The 19,424-nt window shown below is 34.4% G+C and overlaps 1 protein-coding gene across 1 annotated transcript; it reads left to right on the top strand.

Moving 5' to 3' along the window:
* The first annotated feature begins 2,404 nt into the window (after nucleotides 1–2,404).
* Nucleotides 2,405–18,702, top strand: LOC140803157 (AUGMIN subunit 3). Its single transcript, XM_073158868.1, has 18 exons — nucleotides 2,405–2,818; nucleotides 3,183–3,219; nucleotides 3,740–3,843; nucleotides 5,685–5,880; nucleotides 7,128–7,194; nucleotides 7,541–7,644; nucleotides 10,094–10,178; nucleotides 11,181–11,235; nucleotides 12,494–12,625; nucleotides 14,933–15,002; nucleotides 15,204–15,261; nucleotides 15,388–15,443; nucleotides 16,351–16,503; nucleotides 16,826–16,937; nucleotides 17,019–17,160; nucleotides 17,830–17,905; nucleotides 18,144–18,239; nucleotides 18,390–18,702. The coding sequence occupies exons 1-18, from the start codon at nucleotides 2,643–2,645 to the stop codon at nucleotides 18,519–18,521; spliced, it is 1,851 nt and encodes a 616-aa protein (XP_073014969.1). The 5' UTR covers nucleotides 2,405–2,642; the 3' UTR covers nucleotides 18,522–18,702.
* The last annotated feature ends 722 nt before the right edge of the window (nucleotides 18,703–19,424 follow it).

Here is a 19,424-nt window from a genome sequence, read left to right as displayed (position 1 = left end):
ATATATATAAAATATTTTTATTTTAAACCAAGCATGCAACACGTCTTTTAGCGTTAATGTTTCATCATAAAATTTCATAAATATTCAAAATAAACATTTTACCATATAATACAGCATTCAGGGCACTGCTAGGAAGTCTATCATTTTTCATGTGTAAAATGATCATTTTACCCCTAGACTTAGAATTTTCTCCATTTTGACTTTTTCTTTCTTTCATTGACTATAGACCATCCCAAATAATTATTTAGGCTTAAATTAAATTTCTAACATTTTTATTTAGCTTAAATTCGAGGCTTTCGATTTAATTTTCTATTTATTAGTTCATAAAGCATTTAATTCTCAAATTAATACAACATTTAATATTTTAATCCCAAAATTTTATTAAGAACTTTCATACCTAAATTACCATCGCGAACCATGAATGACCATGGTTCGACACCTTAACCATTTAACTCAAAAACCGAACCCTAATTTATTTCCCCTCGAGCCATATCGCGATTTCTTCGAGCCACACCAGAGCCACCTCGAGCCAACCCCTGACCAGATCACCTAGGGACACTACTGACCAGCCCTGACCCCTTGAACCAGCCCCTAGTCCACTCCACAGATCTGGACGTGAGCTGCGGCTGCGACATGCAATATAAACTCCAACTCGACGAGGACTCCTCACCCGAGCCACCACCTGAGTCCGGACCCTCATGACCCTCACTGGATTACCCTCAGACCTAGCCTGAACCCCCTGGCCAAGCTGTGACCCCCTCGCACAGCTGCTGCTCTCGTCTTGCATGAGAAGAGTCCCATCGTGCATGGTTTCTTCCCTAGCTGTCGTGCATGCTAGGACTCTTCCTCACACCTAACCACGTCCCGCCCGAGCCCTGGTCGAGCCACACGTGTTGCTTCTTCCTAGCCGAACCCTATTGCACCAACATGGAATTTTTCGTTCAAGCTTGGCTCACCTACGGTCCAGCCCTTATGCGTCCTTGCCTAGGCTCCTAACCATCTTAAATTCATCCATTTTTTTATTGACCTATGATGGCAGCCCCTTTATGCATCATATATATGAGTTTTAAATCATATAAACACAGGTTTTTGATCATGACATGTCAAAAAATGAAAATAAAATATGTGCATCGTGTTCTTCGTGCAAGAATGGTTAAATACACATAATATGGTGTGAAAGATATGTGAAAGAAAGTTAAGATGTGTCTTTGCATTTATTACACACGAAAACGAGGTGGCGATGCTAAGAACAGCGACGTAGAAACCCTAGGTTGAATTCCCTTAAAAAATTGTGGCTTTTTCTTCTTCCAAATCTCGTGTGTGCATGTGGGGTGGGGGGCCCGGGTGCAGTCCTTGTATGATTATGAGAGGTGTGGCGTGGATTTGAGGGGTTATGGGTAGGGTTTTTAGGCTTTTATTTTGATATAAAACAATGAGTGAGTCTCATGTGAGACCGTCTCACGGGTCATAATCCGTGAGATGGGTCAACCCTACCCATATTCACAATAAAAAGTAATACTCTTAGCATAAAAAGTAATACTTTTTCATGGGTGACCCAAATAAGAGACCCGTCTCACAAATACGACCCGTGAGACCGTCTCACACAAGTTTTTGCCTAAAACAATTAATGTAAGTTTAGACATATTAACATGGTATGACAGGTCCATTAAGCCCATTAAGTAAATTTTAAAATATTTTGTTTATGGAAGATCGTGAAAATATTAGCCGAGCTGTCAAAAAGTTCATGTTTTCGTCGAAAATCGAATACTATTTAAAAATACAACTCGGAGTATAAAAACACCTCAAAGCACCCAATTTTCAAAAATACCATATGACCTATACCATATTTTAAATAATTAAAAATAATTATTTAATAAAAAAAAATTTTCTTTTTCAGGCCTCTGTTTCCGTTCTTCGATTGCGTCTCGAATAAGCTTTTAAAACACAATTTATGCATGTGTTTTAAACATGTAAGCATGTATCCTATATTTAATTTATGCAATTAAAACCCTTTAATTAGTCATGTTTCATTTTCTCTATATTCTCATGTATTTAGGTTACGTCATGATATTTTGGACTTTACAATCTGAAACCTCATAATAGGTACTTTGTATGTCAAAATAAGTATTTATTTTTATTTTATGATAATCGAGAAATAAAATATTTTAAAATTATATTTTAGATGAAGAAGATATGTGTAATTTTTGTGAATAAAATTATTATTTTTAAATATTAAAAGGGTAAAATTTTAACTTTGGGTTAGAGTGAGTTAAAACCAAAATTATATCATCTAAGGTATTAAATCTTAAAAAATTGTGGCGATGAACTGAATTTTAATTCAAAGATGAGTTAAAAGATTTTTCAGAAATTTAGCCTGAATTGTTTGTAATTAATTTGTTTTTTGGAAGTTTGATCCATTGAACCGGCGGTTCTGAAAACACAACCTTGTATTTCCCTCTCTGACAAATGGGAGATTAGTTTTTGAAATCTACGATGCCTGGCCGGCTGCAAAAGTTCCATTCACCAATCTCTGATTTCAGCGGAACGGAGTAATAAATTCGCGAAGAACGAGCACAATTTGTCTGAACCGCTCCGGATCACGTTCGGATCTGCTCAAGCAACCGGTAATTACTCGCCCAAAGATGGGCGGCGCGCGGCTGTGCGAGTTGTTTGGAGAGTTGGGATACGAAGGACACCATTTATTGGACTCCGATAGCTTTGAATGGCCTTTCCAATATGACGACGTTCGACCCGTACTCGAGTGGCTGTGCTCTAGCCTTCGCCCATCCAACGTCCTCTCCCCTTCCGAGCTTTCTCAGTAACTCTCCCGCCCACTTTCTATCCTAGATCTGTTCATTCGTTCATTATACTGCTCTTGAAGTGATGCTTTCAATTTACTTGGTTGAAGAAAAGGCGGCACTTTATTGCTGGGTTCCTAAGTTTGTGGTCTAAACTAAGATGTGTTCTCCGGTTAGGAATTTTTGGGTGGCTTGTGTGACATTTGATCGTTTTGTGTGGGAACTCATATTAAAGAGTTGCCAACCTTTTGAAGTTTGTGGTCTCTTTTTGTTTGGTTACATGTTTCAACCATGCTTTGCTGTTAATGTGAAATTGTTTTGTAAACTTTTTTCTTGCTGTATTTATAATTTAGTGGTCAATGATTATCCCACCTTTACGTCCAGGTACGAGCAGTTTCTGCAGGAAGGGAAGCTTTTAGAGGTATTCTCATGAATTTTGCGAATTGGTTGATTCCAAATCTTCTAACTTTGAACCGATAAGTCAGATTAAAGCATCATACTTTGATGACATAAATTTTGCACTATTTATTTATATGAGCTGTCTAAATGACACCCATTGAAATATTTCACATTTTGCCAAATGTGCTGCTCCATAGTCCACACTTTAGCATTTGTGAGGAGTTAGGAGAATGTAGCTACCAGGATTATTCCAACTGTCTTAAGGACTGATATTTTACAGCTCCTGACTCGGATCAAGTTTTCTGAGTTCACATTTAGCTCAAGTCAGGTGGGATCTGACATTAGGATTAAGAATTGACCCTGTTGCTTCTATTTTTTTTAGGTGGTAATCTTGGTTGTGGTTGTGCCTTTTTTCCTATTACCATCCTTTGCTTCTCCTATTTGTTGATGAATATTGGATTGCCCAAAATGGTCGCATGCCCGTATATATTTGTTATTTTTCATGGTCTATTTTCAGCAAATGTGTGCTTTTATATCATCAGGGAGAAGATTTAGACTTAGCTTATGACAGCATTTCAGCATTTTCAGCAAGGAGAGACAACCAGGAGGCAGTTTTTGGAACTGAAGAGGGATTGAAAGAAATTCGGTAATTGTTAATTTCACCGATCCTGATTATCTGTAAATTTAATTTTCCTATACCACAATTTCCATTAATATGTTTAGCTCTGAATCATATTGTATTTCTTTGGTAATTAAATCATCCACTGGAAGTTAGTTCCTCTGTAAGAGCGCTGTGTAATTGCTGTTTTGCATGATCTCTTAGGCTCACTTGTACTGTCTTTGTAGTAGTAGAATCACAACCTTTGCAGTTTTAGGAAGCAATTTTTTTGTTCTTCCTTTTTTGCTTCTTAGACGTTGGTTAACTGTCACCTGATTAAACTCATTTGACTAAATACATTTAGAATCTTGTTCCAGTAGACCTAAAAATCCATCAATGTGCCATAAAGATGTAAGATATGTATTGATAAACCTAGTGGCCAGAGCTAGCTTGGAGTACACGATCATTTTATGTGCACACCATTGAATATAAAGTATTGTTTTCTTGAAACTCTATATAACCTCAAAAGCTATGCATCCATTCCCAGTTGGATGAATTGCATATGTATTCCTTAGAAACACACTTTCTAACAATGCATATGATTTTCTAGAGATCTGGTCGAGTCATCAATTCTAGGGATATATGACATCCCTTCAAAGTGTGTGAGTCGTAAATCTCTAATTATTAAGCTTATTGTTTCACAAGCATACCATAAAATGTACCATTATGATTGTGGAGTAGTAGGATTTAATTAAATTATGAAGATGAGAATGGGGTTAGAATTAAATTTCATTGGGTGTGATTGATGTGTGCCGATTGGGTTAAGGAACAAAGGATTAAATTGTTTTTTACACTAAATAAGCACTAAAAGAGAGGAATTTCTGTGCTTGGTTGTTAAACAGAGGAAATTATGGTCCAACTCAATCTTGATTAATATATTTCAAACAAAAGAGTGAAATGGGATCAATCCTGCTTGCATTTTTAACTCTAGCATTTCAAGGTTTGATGCTAACTTGAACTTATATCTAAGACCTAAGTTAGTGGGTGGTATTCTCGTGTGTTGTCTTTGCTCGTTACTCATAATAAAGGATGGTTATGTTGTAGGTACTTCTGAAACTTATGACTGCATATTCTTATGGAAGTTTACCAAATTGCTCTGTTAATATAATTCTTTTGTTTGAATGGAGGTTGATTTTATTAGTATGGGTCATAGCTTCTATTTCATTCACTTAGGTATTGACTTGTCCTTGATGAATGTCAGTGATTTTCTAGAGGAGTCTTTATAATTTTGTATACCCCTTAATTAAGGTTATACCACTAATCCCTGCTTGAATTTTCAAATTATTGTATTAAAGTTAAGAAACTTAAAACTTACATGTAGTGTGTAAGCAAGTTTCATGATTCTATAGATTGATTCTGAGCAGATCATTCTGAATTATCTCGAACTGTGTCGTGTATAATGCATACTTCGACGTCATTGCAACCCTCTAGTAATGTTTACTTTGATGTTATTGCAACTCTCTAGTAATGTTTTTACCGTATTAGATAATGTATACTACTACACTTTGACATCTGAACCAGTTGCTTTCAAAGTTTAAAGATTTGTCAAAATCACTGGGAGAATGATAGCCAGTAGGATGAAGAAAAGATTATGTAGGAGGAAGAAAAAATTGGTACAAGGGAGTGATTGCAAGGCCCTTTACTTTATCGTAAATAATTAATTCTTTTCTTTTCCTTAATTCAGTTTACTTTAGGTTTATCTCACTGTTTAGCAACAGAAATAAATGGAAGACAATTGGTTGCTATAATTGACTAGAATTTAAGCTTTAAATTGATTATGGTGCATTTTGCTACTTTGTGAAGTTAACGGTTGCTGTATTTATGTCCAGTGATGCTACATTAGCAGCAAAATCTGAAGCCTCGGAGTTACAGAAACAGCTACATCATCTGCAATTTCAAAATGATATGCTCACTGAGCAGGCTTCAGCACTAATTCATGGTCGAAGAGCACGAGTTTCTGCAACCTCCACTGCCAATGGACAACTGACTACCATAGATGATAGCCTTTCAGCAAGGAATTTGGAGGTATGCTAAATGCCCTTTTCAATTCTGTAATTTTAAATGTGAACGATCATTTTTAAATTCTTTACTTTGCCAGAAGTTAAGCAAAAATCGATATTTGTGCATATATGGGGTCTGTGACTTTAATTTTTTAATACCTATTTGTTATCTACATATGATATATGACATAAATAGAGTTTAATTAAAAAACGCGATCGAGTAGCTTGGTAGGTTGTTCTGTGGAGTGTGGTTTATATTTTTTCTTGGGTTTTAACTCGAGCATATACGAAAATAAGTGCAGTACGATGAGATCTTACTTCTGTGTTGGAATGAAGCAGATAAGAAGATAAAATATATAAAATTCTTTCAACAAATCCCTCCGCCAACTTGAAAACAAGTCCTCATGTTTGTTCCTTCTCATGGTTGATCTGTCAAATGTCCCTTTTAAATGTTCTTGGCAGCACTTATAGCTTGACAATTGGGTCCAGAGTCCATTTATGGAACATTTTATTTGCTAGTTAGTATATCAAAACCTTACAGTCCATCCTCCTTCCAAACGTTCGTTCGAGTGTTGGTGGTTTTTGAACTTTGACTTGTTAATTTCAGTGAGTATTTGCATATTTATGTTGAGAGATGTAAGGGGGGTAGTTTCTTAGTCTCAAACAAGTCAGATCTGGCCTTTACATCCAACGCTTCCTGTGGAATTGAGGACTATGTTTCTAGCTTAAATGATATGCTGAAACTTGCGAACAACTGAGCTTAATAGTGATTATGCAAGTATATATATGTATGTATATATATTTCAGTTTTGTGCTTGAGCTTCAATTCATGCTTTGATTGAACTTAAAAAAGTAAATCTGTGTTCTCAATTTAGGCTCAATCTAGGATTTCTTGATTCGAGAGTGTTTTGAATGGAGCTAAATCATTTATGCAAGTGTCAGTCAGTTAGGAAAGGTGGATCCAATATTGATCCTTTTTTGCAAAAGTATCATGAATTTATTTTACTTTGAATCTAGATGATGTTCACATAGGTACACCAACTTTTGTAGCTTTGTGTTAGCTCGACCAAGTTCATTTCCACAGCATACACACCCGGCTATGCATTGGTTTTATTTATTATTTCCAAGCAGGTCCTGACTTAGAAATCAAGAGGGGTCAAGAATTAGTCATTTGCAATACATATTAATGTTTCCAGATAGAAATAATTGTAAAGTTATCTTTTCTTTTTTCGTTTACACTTTCACAACTATCCTGATTTTGAATTTGATTAGATGAATGCAGTCTTAGGACGGATGGCTTCTACTGCTCAAGAGTTGGCTCACTATCATTCAGGAGATGGTATTGTGTTTCCTCCTTCCCCTAAGATATACTAATAAAATAATTGTGAGATTAATTTTATAGTCGAAAGCAACAAGGACGGTATAAAGCTCATAAAAATTAGGTTTTAATTAGTAAGATAATGAATCAAAACCTTTCCTGTACTTCAAAATTTTCTTGTTAAATATAGGTGACATGTTTCTTATTAAGAAGTATGAAAACAAACGCGCTGGAAGTGGGATTTAAATTTTGGAGTGTAACATTGGGAAAATAGGAAATGGCTAGCATGGTTTGAATGTAGGTTTATGTGATATTTAATAATGATTCTTAATTTATTTATCAGTTACCTGATATTCTCTGCATTCAGAAAATGGAATCTACTTGACTTACACTGATTTTCATCCGTACTTGGTTGTGGATTCCTCTTGCATGGAACAGTTAAATCAATGGTTCACCAAGCAACTGGACACGGTATGGTTACATACTTCTTTAAAGCAATAATAATCTCATTGGTTCAAACATTGGTGCTTGTAAAATGACTAGTCTAAAGCTAGGTTCATGCCACTTTTCCAAATTTTGTAACTAATGATAATGGTGTAAGTCGAATCTGGTAGATCGTATTGTCAATGTTTTCATTGTTGTGCCGTAATAGTCACAAAAGAATTATGATGGTAATTGTTCTACAATTCTTGTCCTAACAACTATGTGCAATCCATAGAAACCAGACTGAGAACCTTCACTCTGATAGCATGTGCATAACTAAGCAATTGCCACTGTACCATAACTGATGATAATTGCACATCTTAAATCTTTTAAACCGCGCAATAGCCCGTATATTAATGAGCAAATGATGTTTGCCCCATTCTTCATGAGCAAACATGTATCGATTTTTGTTTTTTCGGTCATCTGTTTTGTTTATTTGTCCTGTTCTTGCAACAGCATTGTTTGGCTGAATGTTTGATTATTAGCTCGCAGCTAAACATGTTTTTGAGGTGTCAATTCTTCATGTTCTTAATATGTCCAACAGAGAAATCTATCCCGACCTAATGTGCTTGTGAGAACTTTGTGTGTGCCTTCGTTATTTACCGGTGTTTGCTTGAAACATTTAGCAGATTATCATTTTTTCATGTCCAATCATTCTGGACTCACACGCTCATGCAAACATTAGCTTGAACTTGATTTTTCGATTTTCAATTAATCTTGACTTTCATGTTTGCCTTTCTGTGACCTTATTTCTCCCATATAACATCTTATTTCATTATTTTATTTTCAATGATTTTAAATTAAAGATGATAAAAGTGCCATATCTATATATTTAAATAATAAGTTGGAGTTGGACTAAAAGAACCTTGCACTGTGTAAGAGATGCATTGGAGATAAAATGCTAAATTTAAACTTAAATCAATTATTATCAACTCAAATGAAAAGTAAACTCAAATCTGACCACTAGTTTATAAATGTACGAATTGATTTCATTATAGTGATTATCTCATCATTTCAATCCAGAAGCATCCTTGTACATGATCTACAGTTATATCCGAGTCTCAGAAGTTTACTGCATAACCTTGAGCTGGACAGCAGTTTTCAGTGAACATTGGTTACCTTCCAAGTATGCTTTTGAGAAGAGGGTGTTTAATTGTGGTGCTGTGATTCTAACTGAATTGGGAACTCTTTGTCCCTGAGACTGAGAAGGTTACTGTAAATGTTAGGAATTACAAAGGGCTTGCTTGGTTTTGTTTTTGGAGTTTCAGTAAATATTTTGAATAAATAAAACATATATTTGATGTTTTTTTGGGGAGTAAAATTGTTGATATAGATTTCAAATGATGTAAGGAATTATCGGTTTAAGTATATACAAATTTTGAATTATTATATTTTGGGTTGTAATAATATGATAATAATTAATAATAATATAGTAGAGTTTTTCAGGAAAGTGGTGAAAAGTTTAGTTGAAAGTGTTGATTATGCTAGCAGATGTGAAAAGGATGTAGAATATGTTTTGGTTGAGAGAGTATGAAAATGGATTATAGTGTTTGTTTTTATTTTGGTTGATGAATAATTGTTTCCCAGAAACAAAAACAAGCAATACCGAATTTTTTGCATTCTGTTAAGTGTAATGCGGTAATCATACTAATCAATCAGCAGTACAGTAAAAAGAAATGTGAAGTCCTGATTTTTAAAGCCAAATGTAGCTCCAAAAGTCTTATTAAGATTTGGGACCAGTTGGGTTCATTTATGTGCATGTGTTATCAAGAAAATAAAAGATGAGGTACATTTGAGGCCCAAACTGATCTCTTATGTATATTCATGAAAGGATTCTATCTTTTATGGATTCTTTCTTACTCTCTTAAGTCTCTTATGTATATTCGTGAAAAGCAATCTGGTTTTTTATGGATTCTTTCATACTCCCTTATGTATTCAAGAAAAGTAGCCTACTCTTGTACGGATTCTTTCCTACTCCGTGCTGAGAGACTGTAATGCTAGCTATACTGAATCTCTCTTATCAATGCCAGTTCAAGCAAATGAATCTTAAACACAATTTAGTTTAGTTCCATCTTTATTAAAATATATGCGAAGGAGTCAATGTACACAAGGATTCAGCTGATTCTTACACATGCGTGTATATGGTTCTTTGTTTGGTGTAGATAAGTGAGCTCTGGTATTGGATATGTTGTAAGATATTGTAACTCTGTTGGCAAGACAGCCAGGATTTCATATCTTTCTCTTTGTTTACGGTTTTGTTGGCGACTTCTAATTGTAATATGAACGTATATCATCTTTACCCATACTTTCGAGAGCATAAAACATGTCAGTACTGTTTGTTTAAAATGATTGAGGGTGATCCATTTGCATATGAATGTGATGTCTAAAGATATTTAATTTAACATTTTTTTGTTTGGTAATCACATCGTGTTTCTAGGGCCCTTACAGATTAGTGGCTGAGGAGGGAAAATCTAAATGTTCATGGATGAATCTCAATGAGACTTCGAAAGTCTTAGTACGGGGTACCTCCTTCTCCCACACAATCACACATGCTTTCACAAGGGATAGATTTTGATGGCTGCATTTGTATGTTGAACCTGTTTATGTGTGTTTCTATCTTCTTTTCTTACCTTTCAGTGCTTTAAAATAATGCTTCTGCTCTTTGGAATTGGTCACTTTGAACTAAATTTGTTTCTTTTCCCCAAATGAAAAATTAAGAAAGACAGATGTAACTTACATTCGAGATTTGCCACGGATTTTCAGGAAGAATTAATAAAACATGGATGGGATTTAACGGTCGGAGGAGCAAAGGTTTTCTCATAGTATTTTCCGTTTGTCTGCATAAAACTTCAGGCACTTGCCTTGTTATGTTCAACTACCATCAGTTCCCTGTTTCACTTTGAACAATGAACACTCATTAAATGTCCACCAAATTCTTCCCTTTTGGTAAATAACAATATCCCAAGTATCATTACTTAAAGGGACTTCATTTCTTTAAAAATTATTGCCCTCCACTTTGATTGTGCAGTTCCTCATCAATATTCATCGGGATTTGAATCATATCAATCTCTGTATAATGCCCTGAATTTGCTATATATTTTGTGCGGGTATGAAAGATCTTACTCTTTTCTACAGAAAACAAAAATCCTTATCATCCACAGTCCACTCATTATCGGCAGTTCCCAAACGTTCTTTGGACTCGACTTGGGGATTCTTGTCCTTTTGTTCAGAATCTTGACTTTGAAGAAAAACTCATAGTTCCAATAATAAAACAATGATGGCTTCATTGTGACTTCCTATATGGCTGATTCTCTGTCGTGTTACAAAAACTGATAAGTTTTAATCTTTATTCTTCAAGTTCATACGAAGCAGTCCGTTCATATGTTTAATTTCTCAATGCTTAGTGACAGTGATGCATAGTAGATATTGGTCATGCCAAAACATCCCAAATTTTTTTTATGATTAAGAAATTAATTTTACTGTTCTGTTTCCTCTTCATTTCTCGTCTTCTACTCATTGACCAGATTTGGAAAATACACAGCATCAACGCGTTTCTGAACTGCAGCGACTTCGATCCATGTATGTGACTTTATTTTCGAACAGTCAGATGTCTGACTTTTATTTTGATTTGTATCTGCTGACTTGATAAGTTTGAAACACAACAAAATTCATCTCAGTCATTATTGGATAGTTGAATTGTAAGCTATCTTGGCAGTGATTATAAAGGCAGTAGTTTACCCAATGTCCTTCAACCGTTTCAGTATCTTTTAGTAAATAATATCAACTATCCTAAGCCTTGAAAAAATGCATTATGTGTGTAGATATTTTTTTAATAAATTATATGTGTATATTTGAATCAATTGAGGTATGATATTTGAATTTAAAAGTTAAAATGTTGTTTTGGCAAGGTTGTTTCTACATTCAATTCAACATTTTTTTAAAATGTGTTGTAAAACGTTTAAGATGTTTTATGAATGTATTTAAATTATTTTTTAAGAGCTAACCTTCGGATTACATTTGTTTTTAGGACAGTTTTAATTCCCATATACATTTTAAATTATTGAACTATAACACCAATGCCTTCTTATAATTACAGTTGTCCAATATTAATAGACATACGTAATAAATCCACATAATTTTCAACTTGAGTAGCTTCTGATATGATATATAATCATTAGCTCGTTCATATTTCAGTTAAATAACTCGAAACAAAATCATGTGTAGTATTCATTATACTCTTTGATGTTCTTCATATATTCATTAACATCGCTTTTTTATATGTTTTGAAATTTACGTTCCCACAGCAATTCAAATTATGCAAAAAATATAAAACTCTTTGGAAAACTTTATTGCTGAAAGGGGAAGCCAATTAGTTATTGTCAAATCTTATTTAACTTAACTACAGTTGAAACTTAATTATTATAGATTTTAACATACTAAATTATTTCAAAAATTGTCCAGTATTTGAAAATAGATGCTGGATGAATTTTGGGTTTTGGAATTGATGTGGTGCTTGAGCATAGAAATTTGATTTCAATGGAGAATGAAAACAAAAGGATGTTGGGCTTTTCAATGTAGATTTAGAACTTTCGAGTAGAGAACTCTGCACTGGAAAATCCAAATGAATAGAGCCTAAATCATATCCTATGCTCCACTTCTCTTACCTCGATTAATTTTTATTGCATTTGTTGAGGTTGACCTGGATTGTTGAGTTATAATGCGATATACCATTTTATTGAGATATACATCTTCTATGCTTTGTCAAGAGATCAGTTGTCATGTTTCATTAGTTTGAGCGCGTATCTCCCAGTTACTTATGTGTCGGTTCTTGTTATAGATTTGGAACAAGTGAAAGGCAATGGGTAGAAGCTCAAGTTGAGAATGCCAAGCAGCAAGCCATTCTCACGACGCTTAAAGCTCAAGTGACATCAGATGATGCTCATATCCACCTCGACCTTCATTCTCTTCGGTAGTACTAATGCAGAGTTTTTTCATGATGTGTTCGTTCATCATTGCTTTCCAAAAAATATTTGTTATTCTTTTTTTTTTCGATCAGAAATTATTGTGCCCATCCTCTTATTTTATTATGTTGTGTTTCTCATTGAAATTAAAAGTGGTCTTAGCCATCATGCAACCAGTTCTTTGAATCCAACTTAGCAATTAGAACATGAAAATCACTATATTATTGGTGGAACTTTAGGTGTCATCTGCCGGTAGGATAATTGGAATGTGAATGAAATTTCTCTTGTAAAGTAGAGAAGGAGAGAGCCGGTGGGAGGGGGTGTCAGATCCTAATGGTTTATAATTTGTTTCCAAACACATTTCATATATCTGGCTAATGTGAAGGCTACATGGTCCGAGTTACTATTATTGTAATAAATGATTTTTTCCCCGATCATACTTTTACCAATGACCATAGATAATGTGTTGAGTTTTCATTCTACTGTCTAGTAGCTCGATGAAATCCTCGTGACCTAACTTTGCTCTCCCCAAGGTGATTGGAAATTCATGCATATTTGTGGGAAAAAGATGAGTCGTGAGCTCAACCTGTACAAATATCATTACTAAAATATAATTGCTTAAAATAAGCTGAGCGTAACTGAAACAGGGTGTATAGCATTTAATATCAGTGTGTTGGTTTACAGTGACATCATCTTTACTATTACTCTTGTCTCTATTGTTTATCTTGTTCCCTTAAAATTCTCATCTCGGGGCCGTTTTTATAGTTTTTTAGCTTCCGATCAACTGTGCAAACTTTGGGCTGTCTCCAGAGCATGGACTGCTCTCACGAGTTGAGACTTTGGTCTGCTCAATCCCAATTGCATGCTTCCGACCTGCAAATTTCTGACTTCTTGTGCGGTTTGAATTACCATTGTGATCATGTTGAGCAGACCAATTGCTTGTGGTATGCTTTCTGGGCTTCTACCTGCTCAGTCCAGGCTCACTTGTTAGTTCATACTGCCTCCTCAAACATACTTCACGATTGAGTCCCCCTCCTTCAACTTTGGACTTCAGAGTTTAGATTATCTCTAGCTTCAAACTTTTGAGAGTTGCCTGTATCTCGATTTGCAGACATCCAAATGCTTGATGTGTAATATTTGCCTTGTTGAGGTTATTCTTGCCTTTGTGCCCTTTTGTCACAACATCTCGCAATGGGTGATCTCCGACTTATTGCAGAATGTCGAGCTGCTGACTACTAGTCTATTATTTAACGCCCCACTTCTCAGCACTTGGAAGTTCCAGATATTATGTTTCTTGACTGCCCATTTCTTGATCGCTCGTCATGCAAATTTTTATGTTGGGAGCATAGATACTACACTATTTTATTGTCGATATTAGTTCAGCTTACAGCTACATTATTGTAACATTGTTATATATTTCTGGTCAATTTATGTTACAGATATAATTATTTGATGGAAGCTGCTAGATAATTTTTCTATTTAAGAATTACATGGTTTCTTAAATCATAGTCAAGTTCTACCTTGACACTGTAGTTTTTATGGAACCAGTTTGTTGTTCATGCTTACTTGTGTATGGGATCCCAAAAATTAAAATTAAAAACAGTAAGAATGGTGCTTTAAAATATTTGGATTGCATTCAGTAATTACAATGGAAAAATGAAGCTTGGAGAGAATTTAGGTGCTCCCAAAATTTGCACACTTCCAAAGTACATATTTTCGAATATAAAGTTTTGTAATTATATCGTAAAATGAAAGACCAAGAAGATGGAACAACACGTTTTAGGAGAACTATGCTTTAGTAGTGATGGACCATTCATTACCTCTCAACTGACGAGTCTTTGCCCTTCGTAATGCCCGTTGTTTGGCTAATTTGGAAGTTGCTAGTATTTTCATCTGCTCGTATCATCTGTCTACGGTATTTCATTTTTACTTCATCTGTTATGTGAATATAGAGAATGGGTGCTCTAGATGTTCGTATACCTGTGTGTAGATCTGGGATATAGTTTTAGGTTTATGATGGCACTTAAGTGGTGGATAAGTAAAGGTTCATCATCTAAAAATATGATCTATAACATTGTTATTCCAAATTGTACTGGGCTCCGAAGTTTCTTATTTTCCTGTAATCTGGTAAAGTAATTTTATTTAATGTGTTTAGAATTGCATTGATCTAAAAATTGTTCTTGCGTGTTAAAACTAGAGAGGATGGTAAACCATGGCATGAGTTTGCAATCAATTCAGTATTGACTATACTCAGCTACTTAGTCTTGTTTTACCTTTTGTTGTTTTTACTCTTGATCCTTTTTTTGATTGAGTAGGAGAAAACATGCTGAACTGGCTGGAGAACTTTCTACTTTATATCGCAGAGAAGAGAAGCTATTATCTGAGGTTTGTATATGCAGCAAGTCGCAGTTAACGCCCTACTACATGTTATCTTCTTGTTGTACTTTAGTTGTAATTGTTGTTAGGATTTCACTTTCTAATAGTTGAAAAAGTGAAAGTTAGATTATGTAGTTGGCCCAAACTTTTACTTTAAGTGCATTCTGTCTCAAATAATCCTTGGTTTCTAACTGAAACTCTGTTTTCCAGACTATTCCTGATCTTTGCTGGGAGCTAGCTCAGTTACAAGACACATACATCTTGCAAGGTATTGATCATTCTCTTAAATCAATTAGCTTGAAGCATTTGTAATTGGTATGTATTAATTTATTTCTTTGATCAACTGTTTTAAAATGTTGTCAATGACAGTATCTCTTTATCAATAATGATTTAGGGGATTACGATTTGAAAGTTATGCGCCAAGAATTTTATATCAATCGGCAAAAAACGGTATGCTTTGCACCATTGTGATAATTTTCATGTTTTGTACAAACAGAGAAGTCGTGTAACTGCACCTTGATTTCTTGGTTGCTGTTCCTTGTTCAACTGGCTAGATGTGTTGTTTAGAAGATAATTGTCTGTTAAGATTGTTGTTTTAGCAATATGATTAGTGTGACCATTCTTTAATATTTAGCTCGTGTTGATTTTTGGCAGTGCACGAAACTAATACCATGAAATGAATTTACTATGGTGCTTGTAGTGTCCTACCAGGAAAGTACTTATGTTTTGATTCATGCATGCTACTAATTATAATTGTATGCCATTTGATGGTTCCATTCCAGTGTAATCTAACCTGGAAAACTTGTAAAAGGCATTGACTATTAGCAGAACTACTTGATCTCAAAATTGGGCTGCACCATTTTTTCCTTCTGCTTTCAATCTGAGATGAAAAAAATAAAGTGGAATTGATATGAACCTTCTGGTCAGTTTCTCTGGTGCCTTTACCAAAATGAAATGTATTTAGTAGCTTTTGTACAAGGACAATTATTTTCGGCCAAAACATACTTTCTATTGAATATTGATGTGATTGGTTATGGCCTCTCTAAAAGTTAATATCATTTGATGTGATTGGTTATGGCCTCTCTAAAACTTAATTTTATGGTCATTGTACATGGTGTGGTGAGAAATGCCCTTTGTTCTGCTGTTATCTCCTTCACATTAGATCATTTGGAAAAATGTGTAAATTTTGTTCTGCTGTTATCTCTTTCACATTAGATCATTTGGAAAAATGTGTAAATTAAAGATAGAAGTCATCTTTTGATATGGATACGGAGGGTTGATTCCTTAATGCTTGCAATATATTAATTAATTAAAAACTTATGTCTTGATTTACTTCTTTTTTCTTGTTCTTTTGCAGTTCATTAGTCATTTGATTAATCAACTGTCAGGGCATCAATTTTTAAAAATAGCATGTCAGTTGGAAAAGAAGATTATGCTTGGAGCCTATTCCTTACTTAAAGTTATTGAACTAGAGCTGCAAGGATACCTGTCAGTGGGAAAAGGTCGAGTGGTATGGATAACGGAATACACCTATTAAAGTATTTTTGGGGACCAGTTACAAACTACAATCATCACACAACAAGTATTTGAAACAGTTGGACCTATTTTAATTTTTAAATAATACTCAGTAATATCATTTTATAGCATAAATTTTCAAAAATATATCTTGTAATCACTATCTCATAATTTCATGACAAACCAATATGGAAATCTCCAAAAGCCATATCCCCCAAAAAAGTGATAGAAAACAATTGCCGTCTCAATGCCATCTTATTGTTTACATACTCTAATACATTGTTTTTTGAAGTTATGTGTAATCTTTATCATAATAGGGCCGTTGCATAGCATTAGCTGAAGCTGCGTCTGACGTACCTGAACAAGGAGCAGTGGATGATCGAGATACTTTTCTCCATGGTGTTAGAGATCTTTTGAGCATCTATTCAAGTATAGCTTTTTGAGGAACATATTACTTTATTTTGGTTAAAATCCTAAAACAAGATGAGTCATGTAAATTCATGATTTCAGATGCTCAAGTTGGTTTATCAACATATGTGTCTGCACCGGGCCTTGTTCAACAATTATCTAACCTTCAATCTGACCTAATGACTTTGCAATCTGACTTGGATTATACTCTTCCTGAGGACAGAAACAGATGTATTAACGAATTGTAAGTTTTTTTTATTTCTTTTCACGTATTCAATCTTTCAATGACCATTTGTAGAATCCATTACGTATCATTTTTTTATTAAATCATCAGCCATTAATCTTTTGCCAGTATCATAATGTTTGACCTTGACGACACTCATAGCCTTTCTGCCAAAATAGCTACTGGTAGTTAGGCTTCTTTTGTAAAACTTGATCTGAAGTTAACTGTGTTATCCTTGGACTGCTGTCACCTAGCATTGAGTACTCCATCCGGAGCTAACTACATTTTCCAATAAATTAAAAATATTATTGGTTCTTTTCCTGTGTAGCACTCTATGATATATGGTATGCTACAGGCCTCCAAATTGAATGCTCCAGTTATGTGGCACCCAATTATTTAAAATCGAGACACTCCATGGGTAAATATGTCAGGATATTTAATATTGTTGATTTTTAGGTACCATCTAAATGTCATTGCCTATTTGAAATGCGGCCTTTCAATAGTGGATGAATGCTTTATGCTATCCTCTGTTTTATGTGAATAACTAATGTAAGAACCCTACAATCAGTCTTGCATCCTGCATGTACCAAAATTATTGATACCTCTTTTATTCCAATATTTATCAATATGCTGGTTAGCATTTTATGCCCTCAAAACCTTATTCATGACCCTCTGTTGATAACATCTCAGGTGTACCCTTGTCCAAAGTCTACAGCAATTATTATTTGCATCATCTACAACTGCCCAACCAATACTGACACCCTGGGTATTTTATTTCTGTTTTTCCTCTTTCTAAAATGTCGAGTCATAGTTTTATATTTTACAGTGATAATGCAACAGTGTGTACCCGTAAGTTGTGAACTAATCTGTACATTTCTTGGAAATGAAGTTCTGTACAATGTGCAGATGTTTTCTTCTTTTTTTTTTTCGCTCTCTCTCTCAATTTTGCCTCATTGCTGATTCCCCCCCCCCCCCCACCCACCCACCCTTTTCTTCTTTCCTAGACACTAATGAAGGAGCTGGATGAAATGGCGAAGGTCAATGCAAAGCTGTCAACTGCGGTTGAAGATGTGACAATGGAGCATTGCAAGAAGAATGAGGTATATTTAACTAGCATTTTTTGTAGTTGCAACCTATTTTTCCGTGATTAAATCTTGAGAGCTAAGCAGTAAATCAGATACGACAGATCATTCATTTGAAAAGCCTATCTTTGTATGATGTGATGAGACTTTTTCGAGTTAAAAATGCAGATTGTTAAACACCATTCCCAAGAGATGGCACTTCAAAGGCGAGTCTTTGTTGATTTTTTCTGCAACCCAGAACGGCTGAGGAATCAAGTTAAGGAACTGACAGCACGAGTCAGGGCTTTGCAGGTGTCATAGTCCAGTCATGTTTTGTTCAACCATATACGTTATGTATGTCGTCTATTTAAAGGATTTGTCTTGTGCATTTTATGTTCGAGTCAATTGCCATGTACAAGATTGAGATATGTTCCACCACCCAAGGCAGCATCCATTGCTGTGCATGATTATTTAAGATCAAAGTATATTTTGTCTCATCCAACTCATTTTTTACTCATTTGACTACCAGTATTATCAATTACATTAAGAATGGGTCTCATGTGAGACCGTCTCACGGACTTTAATTTATGAGACGGGTCGACTCTACCCATATTCACAATAAAAAGTAATACTCTTAGCATAAAAAGTAATATTTTTTCATAAATGATCCAAATAAGAGATCCGTCTCATAAATACGATCCGTGAGATCGTCTCACATAAGTTTTTGTCTTACATTAATTGCATGACTTATTTCAACTATAATTTTAAATTAAAATTATGGCCTTAACAAAGTAATTATTATTATATTTTTTTTAGCAAAACAAAGAAATTAATTGGCACGCAAATTAGATAGCTCAATTTTTTTTTAAAAAAAAAAATGATTACGAATCCAAATATATAGTTATTCATATGGAAAAATAAAATCTAACATTCTGAAACCTCGGTATAAATCTTCATTATGAAAAATATTCATTATTATTTAATTTTTTAAATATTCATCACAGTAAGGTGAACACGAGCTATTTATTAAAATATTTTATTATGTATATCTACACAAATATAAAAGTGGGCATTTTTATTTTTAAAAAGTAATAAAAACATGAGTTGAATTTCATTTACTAGATAGGCCTAAGGAAACCTAAGAAAATCTAATAATTAACTTTTGAAGCAGTATATATTTTAGGATAAAAATCAATAAATTGAATTATTTAGAAAACGCAAATG

Source organism: Primulina eburnea, chromosome 10, assembly GCF_022965805.1.
Source record: "Primulina eburnea isolate SZY01 chromosome 10, ASM2296580v1, whole genome shotgun sequence".
NCBI classification, from domain to species: Eukaryota; Viridiplantae; Streptophyta; class Magnoliopsida; order Lamiales; family Gesneriaceae; genus Primulina; species Primulina eburnea.
This window is presented reverse-complemented; position numbering and strand designations above follow the sequence as displayed.

Bases quoted from the DNA above. Each gene is read 5' to 3' on its own strand.
- LOC140803157 (XM_073158868.1), top strand. From the start codon at position 2,643: ATGGGCGGCGCGCGGCTGTGCGAGTTGTTTGGAGAGTTGGGATACGAA. The intron at 3,844-5,684 runs GTAATTGTTAAT...ATTTATGTCCAG, and splicing joins GAGGGATTGAAAGAAATTCG to TGATGCTACATTAGCAGCAA. The intron at 15,003-15,203 runs GTTTGTATATGC...TCTGTTTTCCAG, and splicing joins AAGAGAAGCTATTATCTGAG to ACTATTCCTGATCTTTGCTG.